The sequence below is a fragment of the Lampetra fluviatilis genome, chromosome 16 (genome assembly GCF_964198595.1).
Source record: "Lampetra fluviatilis chromosome 16, kcLamFluv1.1, whole genome shotgun sequence".
Lineage (NCBI taxonomy): Eukaryota > Metazoa > Chordata > Hyperoartia > Petromyzontiformes > Petromyzontidae > Lampetra > Lampetra fluviatilis.
Genome location: NC_136290.1, coordinates 14,653,929 through 14,664,519, shown reverse-complemented (window position 1 = coordinate 14,664,519; position 10,591 = coordinate 14,653,929). Strand labels below are relative to the sequence as shown.

Genomic DNA, 10,591 nt, shown 5'->3' with positions numbered 1-10,591 from the left:
ACGGGCAGAGAGAGAAACGCGGGCGGTGGGGACTCCTCCGTTACCAGAGCAGAGGACATGACAGCGCCACCGCGAGAAGAACGGAGCGCGACCTCCACTCTTTATCCGGGCGGAGGTGCGTCCGTGTCGGTGAAGTGAAGACGACGACACGGAGGAGGAGGAGGACGAGGAGTCGGTATCGCCAGCTGATATTGAAGAGACGAGTCGCGCAGGAATAACCAAGCGCGTCCCAAACAGGTCCCTCCATTCACCCGCAGCGCCACGGGGTTCATTAGCATTAGAGCTTCCCCTTCCCTCACCACCTCGCTCACCACATCCTTCACCACCTCCCTCACCACCACCACCACACGCTCCAAGCAGCCGCTGAGCAGATCGCAGAAGAGTTGGGGAGAGGTGGGGGGCGTGGGTGCTGCTGTGTGATTAGTGGGGGGGGGGGGGGAACTCAGCAGAGAGGGGGGCGGGGGTGGGTGGGCAGGAGGCGCAGGGGAGGGCATCGTCTGCTCGAAGCGAGATCGAGCGCCATGGGCCAGGACCAGACGAAGCAGGGCATCGAGAAAGGACTGCGTCTGTACCAGGCCAACGACACGGACCGCGCGCTCTCCGTGTGGCAGCGCGTGCTGGAGCGCGCGCACGACGACCCCGTGTCCCGGTTCCGCGTCCTCGGCTGCCTCATCACGGCGCACGCCGAGCTGGGCCGCTTCCGCGAGATGCTGCGCTTCGCCGTGACGCAGATCGACACCGCCAGGGACATCGGCGATCCGGACCTCTTGGCCGAGGCCTACCTCAACCTGGCGCGCGCCAACGAGAAGCTCTGCGACTTCCACAAGACGGTGTCGTACTGCCGGTGCAGCGTGGACATGCAGGCACGAGGCGTCGCCAGCAACTGCTGCTTGCATCATCACCATCAATCGTGAACGTCCACATCAATCATCGTTCAATCGTCAACCTTCAATCATCGCCAACATTCAATTATAACCTCTACTATCATCATTCATATTATATTAATATTCTATCGTTATTCAATAATCATCGTCATTAACATGCAATCATCGTTATCTTTCAATCAACACCAACATTCATTCGTTATCATCGTCATCATGCAATCATTCATCATCTCCCACACGCAGTCACCATCGTCGCCATCATCGTGAGTGGCCATGTCCGACTCCATTCAGCGTCGTTATGGAATTCCTGCCCAGATCACGCAATGTGTCTCGTTTTACTGCTCACATCATCACCAGCCATGGTCAATCCACTGCTGGATGAAGGCCTCTTCCAAGCCACCGCCATCACTCACGATCCTGCGATGCAGCAATCCACCCTACACACGAGCGGATTTCACTATCGCTCCATCTCCTCTCGGACGCTTTCCAACTCCCTCGGCTGCCACTCCCGTGGCGGCTCTGCCCCCTCTCGCTCCCCTGGGCGGCTTGGGGCGGCGTCACCTGCGCGTCTCCTGCGGTCCCCTTCCCTGTCGGGGCTCTCGGTGCAATTCCAGGCGTGCCTCACTCCGTGCTGCTCCTTTACAGTTTTCGTTGTTCCGTTTTAAAGCCATGCAGTTGGGAATTTCATTGTTCACGCAACCAGTTATTTTTTACAGAAGTTCGCGAACCTTGTGGTTCAATGGAAAACAAACGACCCCCACTCCGAGTCTCTTACGTGGCCACGTGGCGGCTCAGCGAGCGGTTTGCAACGGGATCGATAAAATGAGCATCAACGAGCCCCACTTTGTGGAGAGGTCAATACCAGGTGTCCTGTGAATGGACTCGCTCCCGTTATATAAATATGGAATTTCCACCACTGGCTCAGGCTATAAACCGGATATTCTGTTCGACTCGTGCGTATGGAAATATGTTCAGCGAGCTGAATGCCAATGTCGATCGTTTTATGGTGCTGCGAAGGGCCCTTTTGGCAGCACGTAGCTCTACCGATCACATCTGGATGTGGCGCAGATAGCGGCGTCAGTCGTGGCGTTGTTTACGGGGACGCGAGGCCGGTGGAGCCACCTCGAGAAGGGGGCCGCCGCCTCAATGCGCGTTTTGTGGGGAATTCACGCTGGGCCCCGACGCGCGCGTCTGTGTGCAGGGCACTACGGTGGGCGCGGGCCTGAACGGCCAGGTGTACCTGAGCATGGGGAACGCGCACCTGGGCCTCAGCTGCTTCCAGAAGGCGCTCGAGGCGCTGGAGCGCGCGCTGCGCTACGCGCACAACAACGACGACAAGATGCTCGAGTGCCGCGTCTGCTGCAGCCTCGGGGGGCTCTACGCGCAGCTACAGGCACGGGTGGGGGGCGGGGGGCGGGGGAGCGGGGGTGACAAAGACAAAGGTTACCCGTATGGCCTTAAAGGGATGTTGGGGGAAGTGCTGTTGGCGAGCAGCACCTATGAGGAGGTGGGTGACCAACAGACGTCACGCCCCTCCCTCGTGACGATGATACACCAAATGCCAGGTACTCACTTGAGGCTGAGTCGACCTACCGGAGTTCAAGATTCAGAAAATCATCGCTGGTGTTGGCCGTGAGTGGGAATCGAACTCGGGTCGCTGGGATTCGTAGCGCAGCGAGCTTACTGCCACACTGCCGCAGATAGGGGGTGACGGGCACACACGCGCATGCACGCACGCGCACGCCTCGAGATGTTCTGCATGGTACACATACTACATGGGCATGAGACAGTAACGATGATTGATTAATGTTGGCGATGATAATGATGACGATGCAGAAAAGCCGGTCCATTCTGCTCGTGTTTGGCACGTGGCATGAAACCCACCGTGAATCCGACAGCGTAGCACACTTCTATACTCCGCACATCTTGCCGGTCACATTGCAACCCAAGTCTACAGCTGCTGATGATAGTCAAAGGCAGTCTCCAATCCAAGTGCTAATCAGCCTCAATCCTGCCGTGGAATGATGGTGGTGGCGTTGATGGTTGCTTGTTGGTGATAAGTTACGGTGGTGCTGCTGATGATGATAATGCTAATGACTGATGACAATTATGGTAACGAGGGCTATGATTGATTAGATGATTATGATACTGACTGATTATTACACTGATGACACCGATGCCAATAATTCCTTGGACGACAATGGTAATGACACTGACTCTGATGACAATATTGAAGATTATGATGACAATGCTTGGATGATGACGATGATGGTGGTGATGATAATGATGGTGAAGGTGATGGTAGTGATGATGATGTTGATGGTGAAGATGACGGTGAAGGCGGTGGTGATTTCACCGGCACTGATGATGATGTTGATGCTGTGGCTCAGGACTTGGAGAAGGCGCTCTTCTTCCCGTGCAAGGCGGCGCAGCTCGTGAGCGACTACGGCTCCTCGTGGAGCCTCAAGTACCGCGCCATGAGCCACTACCACGTGGCCGTCGCCTACCGCAAGTTGGGCCGCGTGGCCGAGGCCATGGAGTGCTGCGAGGTGCGTGGGGCGCGTGCGTGGGACGCGTGTGGGGAGCGGTGGCGCAGTGGTTAGCGCGCTGCTCTACTAACCAAGTGGCCCCGAGTTCGTTTCCCTTTACGTGAGAACTAAGTCACCTCCGATTAGCACGGTTGGCTACGTACGGTGCGAAAGAAGTTCAACATACATACAATGTACGGTGGCAGCAGTTGCTGCTGAGACACCGCACCGAATCGGGCCGAGTGAGTTATTAACGACAGGTAAACAACAACAGCGTGAACATCCATTGCACAGCCTTGAGAATCCACTCCACATTGTGAGAAACCGTGAACATCACGGGCACAATCCGCGTGTCTCGACGCGCGTGAACATGTGCACGTGTCCCGTGTGTGTGCCGTGCCGGCCTTCATAACAGGTGCTCGCAAACACAACTTGGCCAGGCAGGCCAGGGGGCAATGCGGGGGGGGGGGATCTTTGTGCGTGAGCGTGTGGCGACACGGGATCCGAGCCGGGCAAGGTTGGGGGGAGGGTTGTCACGTGGTGCGTTGCGTAATGACAACCTTGACACTCAGCTGCTGACTCGGCCATTGTGAATCTACAACACCCACAACGAGAGTCCTGCTCGGGTGTTACTTTGTTAACCCGCGACCCGCTCTCATGAGACCCACGACCCGTCACGAACCCCCCCAAAATATTGACTGATTCACGTCTCCGTTTGGATGATTCATTACCCTCGCAGTATTAAAGCGCCAACTTCCACTGAATTTAAGAGGCCTCTGCTGCTAAAACATGTCTCCACACGCAGCGCTTTGCTGTGCTGATGGTGCGCACATCGGCTGTTGGGCAAATCGAGCACCGAGAGCTTGAACAGAGGTTGACGAGAGGAGCCTTACAGTGAACGTGCACGGGGCCAGTTGGTCGCGTCGTTCCGAGACAGCGCCCCCAACGCGGCGCTAGAGGAGGGGGAGCAGTCGTGGGCCCAACAGGGAAAGAACAAGGGGATAGATGGTGGTGGCTGGTCGCGGGTCACGCGCGATGAACCCGAGCCGCGCCCACGCCGCCAGTCGAGCGGCGATTCGGCGCCGAGCCCACACCGAGGCGGCTCCGTGGGCTGCCGCCCGCGGGCCGCCGCCGGCCCCCAGTGCGGTGCAGGGCGCAGCCTCGCGCACACCGCGCCGCGTGCGGCGCTCGCTCAGGAACCTCGTCCACGGCCCAGTGACCCGGAACGCCGAATGTGGCACGCTTCGCAGGCGGGATGACGCACTAGAGGTGCTCTCGGCGGCAGAGTCCGATTCCCGACCACGGCTAACATCAGTGGCAACTGGTATCAGAACCTGTTGTGGAATTCCCGCAGGTTAATTCAGCCATAAACGATGACGTGGTGTGCTGTGTATGTATGTGCACGATCGAGTTGCAAGCGGTTGGAGGTGGTGCCGTCCACGTGACCTGCTCGTGGTCCTCGCCAACAGCACTTGTCGCGACAGTCTGAATCGGCTGCCCGGGTGAGCTGTTTCTTTGTGCTCCCAGGAATCGATGAAGATCGCTCTGCAGCACGGGGACCGCCCTCTGCAGGCGCTCTGCCTCCTCTGCTTCGCTGACATCCACCGCAACAAGGGGGACATCGACGTACGTGTGTGTGTGCGCGAGTGTGTGTGAGTGTGTGTGTGCAAGAGTGTGTGAGTGTGAGTGTGTGCAAGAGTGTGTGTGTGCGTGTGTGTGAGTGTGTGCAAGAGTGTGTGTGCGAGTGTGTGAGTGTGTGCAAGAGTGTGTGTGTGCGTGTGTGTGAGTGTGTGCAAGAGTGTGTGTGCGAGTGTGTGAGTGTGTGCAAGAGTGTGTGTGTGCGTGTGTGTGAGTGTGTGCAAGAGTGTGTGTGCGAGTGTGTGAGTGTGTGCAAGTGTGTGTGTGCGTGTGTGTGAGTGTGTGCAAGAGTGTGTGTGTGCGTGTGTGTGAGTGTGTGCAAGAGTGTGTGTGCGAGTGTGTGTGAGTGTGTGCACAAGCGTCGTGGTGACGTCACCGCCACTTAGTGGCGAATGGCGGTTGTTGTTGTTGTTGTGTGTGCGTGTGTGTGTTTGTATGAGTGTGTGTGCGTGAGTGTGTGTGTGCGAGTGTGTGTGAGTGTTTGTGTGAGTGTGTGGGGAGCGATAGTGTAGATGTTAGCGCGCTGCGCTATGAACCTGGCGACCCGAGTTCGATTCCCGCTCACGGCCAACACCGTTGACGATTATCTGAACCGGTCCCGGGCCTCCCCTAGGTCGACTCAGCCTCCCTAGCGGCGATGTAAACATCGCCGCTAGGGAGACAAAGGCGACCGGGCGTGGTGTTGGCCACCCACCCCCTCGTGTGCCGTGCCGGCCTTCATAGGTGCTCGCTAACAGCACTTGCCCCTACAGTCTGTTAAGGCTATACGGGGGATCTGTGTGTGCGTGCGAGTGTGTGCGAGTGTGTGAGTGTGTGTGTGGGGAGCGGTGGTGTAGCGGTTAGCGCGCTGCGCTATGAACCCAGCAACACGAGTTCGATTCCCGCTCACGGACAACACCAGTGACGATTATCTCAACCGGTTCTGGGCCTCCCCTAGGTCGACTCAGCTTCAAATGAGTACCTGGTGAAATGTGTGAACATCGCCACTGGAGAGAAAAAGGCGTCCGGGCGTGGTGTTGGCCACCCACGATGGTGTTCAGACGAAATGACCTCGTGAAGTTCTGAGAGATCTCACGGGTGGTCAGGGCCACTCACGCGAACGTCTATTCGTCAAAGTAGCCGTGGTCTGGTGACAGGGGGACATGAGCCACGTGCAGGAGAGAGCGGAGAGTCGTAGAGAGTGGCGCTGCTCTCCCTGCAGAAGGCGCTCCCGCGGTACGAGTCGTCTCTCAGCATCATGACCGAGATCGGGAACCGCCTGGGTCACGTGGGGGTCCTCCTGGGCCTCGCCAAGTGCTGGATCACGCGGAGCGACTCGGACAAGGTGCGCGGTGAACGCGGCCACCACAACCACAACCACCCGGCAAACCACAACCAGGAACACAACCACAACCACCCGGCAAACCACAACCACAACCAGGAACACAACCACAACCACCCGGCAAACCACAACCAGGAACACAACCACAACCACCCGGCAAACCACAACCAGGAACACAACCACAACCACCCGGCAAACCACAACCACAACCAGGAACACAACCACAACCACCCGGCAAACCACAACCAGGAACACAACCACAACCACCCGGCAAACCACAAACACAACCACGACCACCCGGCAAACCACAACCACAACCAGGAACACAACCACAACCACCCGGCAAACCACAACCACAACCAGGAACACAACCACAACCACCCGGCAAACCACAACCAGGAACACAACCACAACCACCCGGCAAACCACAAACACAACCACGACCACCCGGCAAACCACAATCACCCGGCAAACCACAACCACCCGGCAAACCACAAACACAACCAGGAACACAACCACAACCACCCGGCAAACCACAACCACGAACACAACCACAACCACCCGGCAAACCACAACCACAACCAGGAACACAACCACAACCACCCGGCAAACCACAACCAGGAACACAACCACAACCACCCGGCAAACCACAATCACCCGGCAAACCACAACCACCCGGCAAACCACAAACACAACCAGGAACACAACCACAACCACCCGGCAAACCACAACCACGAACACAACCACAACCACCCGGCAAACCACAAACACAACCAGGAACACAACCACAACCACCCGGCAAACCACAAACACGAACACAACCACGACCACCCGGCAAACCACAATCACCCGGCAGAACACAACCACGTTAACTGCGACAATCGCAACCACTGTCACAACAGCAACAACAACCACGAGCACAAACACCAGCGACGACAGCAAATCGAGTCACGGTCGCCGGAAAAAAGTGGCAGCTCCGAGACAGGAACATCGGGACGCGTGGCGACGCATCGTGGCGCGCCTGTGTGTACGATGCAACCTGTAGGCACGGGCTGTTGATGATCACTGCTCACGCAACCACGACGAACTCCAACACAACCACGAGACAGCAACAACAACCACCACAACAACAACCACCACAACAACAACGCCAACACAAGTCAACTCCAACATCGCCAATTAGGAGCTGTCCAGGAGCTACAAAGGGGAGTGGGATGAGGGGAAGAGTGAGATAGACAGGGAGGGGCCCCCAAGGCGGCAGGGCGTGGTGTTGGCCACCCACACCTCGTGTGTCGTGCCGGCCTTCATAGGTGCTACTCGCTAACAGCGCTTGCCCCAGCGATCTGTTAAGGCTACACGTCTTTGTTTGTTGTGAGTGCGCGAGAGGGCGTGTGAGAGGGCGTGTGAGAGGGCGTGTGAGAGTGCGTGCGAGATAATCACTGTTGGCTACGTACGGTCCGAAAGAAGTTCAACACACACACTTTCTCCCACCCCCCCCCCCCCTTGTGTGAGCGGGGCAGGCCCTGGAGGCGCTCAGCAAGGGTTACGAGATCGCCGATGCGGTGGGGAACAAGGTACCCTGCTGCTCCAAGCTACACAAACTATGGATCGTACAGTAAACCAACTATATTCGCATTAAAGTGTTTTTGGGTTAGGTTGTGTAAGTATAACTGTGTCGTAAACTCATCTTCACCCGACACAGTCAATTAGCAAGGCTTGTCGCGTGAACAGTGCGTGCTCATTAGTTACTACTTCCACACACCGGTGTGTTGGAGAGCAAACCCACAGCATTTACAATTTGAGTCCGACACATTTACGTTTACGCGATCTAACCAAAACCACGTAATTATTAATTATATAGGTCGCGAGATCCTACGTGTAAAATTACAGTCATTGCAGTCTGCGCTCCTTCAACGGAGCAGGAACAGCGACACGAGCTCTCTCGCTCTCTCGCTGCGGAAGCCCTCGCGCCGTGGCCAGGGGCAGCAGCGGCAGCAGCAGCTCTGGCAGACCCCCACATTGGCATCGATCTCCTGAAGCAGAGATCGCGATCTCCTGAAGCAGAGATCGCGATCTCCTGAAGCAGAGATCGCGATCTCCTGAAGCAGAGATCGCGATCTCCTGAAGCAGAGATCGCGATCTCGCGCGAGACTGGAGCGAGACGCGCCGTGGGCCTGAGCGCCGCCTCTGCCGCCCCTCCCCGCAGCTCTCGCTGCTCAAGGTGCACGCGCTGTCGGAGCGCATCTACCGCAAGCGGGGCGAGCAGCGCGCCCTGCGCGAGCACGTGGTCCGCTTCCACGAGTGCGTGGAGGAGCTGGAGCTCTACTGCGGCCTCTGCGGCGAGGCCATCGGGGAGCGCAACCTGCAGCTGCAGGCGCTGCCCTGCGCGCACATCTTCCACCTCAAGTACGGGGCTGGAGTGGGGGTGGAAGCAAGCCACGAGGGTTACAAGGGCCAGGGTCAGGATTCGATGGGCTAGGGCAGGGGTCGACAACCTGCGGCTCCAGAGCCGCACGCGTCACGACTGCTCCGTGACGTGACGCACGTATGTCAGCACACGCATTGCGGATCTTGTAATCTTGACCTTTTTTTACCGAATTGGAAAAAATTGCTCTTGTTATTGTTTTGGTTGCCGACCTCTGGGCTAGGGTGAGACGGGTCTGTATTGGGTGGGCTGCGGACTATATATCAGCTGGGTTAGATCGCAGCAGCCGGCGCTGTAGCTGCCCCGTCCTTGGCCGGGGCCCTCGATGCTCGTGCAGAGTGGGGCCCCCAGCAGGGCCCTCTGCACAAGGGCCCCACTCTGCACAAGGCCGCCCGCTGTGGAGGGGAGGGACGGAGGTGGCTCCCGGCTCCCTGTGGACGGATTCCCGCATTTGAGACGGGCGATGACAACTGCCACTCGCCAACCCATCGGGGATCGGGCGCGTCACGTGCACGCTCGCAGACAGATGTGTCAGCAATGGCACCACTTTGTGCCTCGATTTCTTGAGAAACAAGTGACCTCCTGCAGCGTGCATTGGGAAGATAATGGGGCGGGAGCAGAGGGAGGGCGCAGGGGGAGGAGAGGGGCATTATCGCCTCTAAAACACTCAAAATGTGTGCATTGCGAGCGTAAGAATTTACGTTGAACAATTAATGGGCACAGTGTTCCATCCCTACTGACCAATGTGTAGATGTGAGCGTCTATTTCCATACCCCTTCTCCACTTGCGCATCCGAGTCGAGCCAGCACAGGTCCAGCATGGCACGGATGGTTTTTCACTGGCGTTTTTACCGAGCGGTGCAGGAACTGAGCCGTGCTACGCTGGCCTCACGAATAGACGTCTGAATCTGGCTCAGGACGAAGGCGTACTGGGTGCGGGGCTGATGCCAATGCGTGTGACGTTGCACAATACAGTACCAGTTGAAAGGGTAAACCCCTATCACAATACAGTACAGCTCAAACACAGCGTCATCTACACGCATCACGCGTTGCTGGAACGTCGGCGGCACTGCTCGGCTTGTGGAAAAGCAACCCGTGCTTCCTGAGCTGCGCCGCGCTGACACGGCAAGGCCACAGCACGGCTCGGATGTGCAAGTGGAAAAGAGTGTCGGATGGATCTCACCACTCGACCCACCTGTTATCCCACACTTCTCTCGCCCGCCCTCAAAGGTGCATCCAGGGTAACGGCACGCGCGGCTGCCCCAACTGCCGGAGGAGCACCGTGAAGCCAGGCTTCGTCTGACGAGGGGGGGGGGGTGGAAGCGGAGTGGCGGTGGCCCGGCGAGGTGTCGCTACGTCCCGGGTGGGAGGAGTCCAATCCTCAAATCGATGCGTCTCTCTTCGCGCACGTCTCCGCGCCCGTGTCACCCCCATGATGTGCACGAGATGGAATAGTCCGAATGACTTGTGAGTGCGCCTCCCCCACTCCCATCTCCGCACGTGTCGATGGGGGGTGGAGGAGGGGTAGGGGGCGGAGCGATTCCTCAGTGGGGGGGGCTGTTTGGGGGGAGTCGTGGTGGGTGGGGGGGCATGGTGGTCTGGAAGGAGAGTGGGGGGAGCAGGTGGAGGTGCGGGCAGAGCGGTGGCTATGTGGGCGAGGTGAGGCGGACACAGGAGTTTGCTTTTAGGGGGTGAGTTGAGGCAGGAGGCGGTAGGGGTGGGGGGGAGACACACGACCGGGCGCCTCGAGATGCAGCAGTGCGAGCGCTGTGGGGGGTTGGGGGCGCTAACCCCAC

General features: G+C 58.1%; 1 protein-coding gene across 2 annotated transcripts; it reads left to right on the top strand.

Moving 5' to 3' along the window:
- The first annotated feature begins 451 nt into the window (after positions 1–451).
- RAPSN (receptor associated protein of the synapse) lies at positions 452–10,258 on the top strand. 2 transcript variants are annotated; one of them, XM_078863822.1, is made up of 8 exons: positions 452–863; positions 2,086–2,277; positions 3,275–3,433; positions 4,940–5,038; positions 6,252–6,374; positions 7,892–7,945; positions 8,578–8,777; positions 10,026–10,258. In XM_078863822.1, exons 1-8 carry the CDS (start codon positions 522–524, stop codon positions 10,096–10,098), a joined length of 1,242 nt encoding a protein of 413 aa, XP_078719948.1. In that variant the 5' UTR covers positions 452–521; the 3' UTR covers positions 10,099–10,258. The 2 variants fall into 2 exon arrangements, with proteins under 2 accessions (XP_078719948.1, XP_078719947.1); XM_078863821.1 differs by lacking the exons at positions 452–863; positions 2,086–2,277; positions 3,275–3,433; ... (1 more) ...; positions 8,578–8,777; positions 10,026–10,258 and having other exon boundaries at positions 4,430–5,038; positions 6,252–7,871.
- Positions 10,259–10,591: the final 333 nt, after the last annotated feature.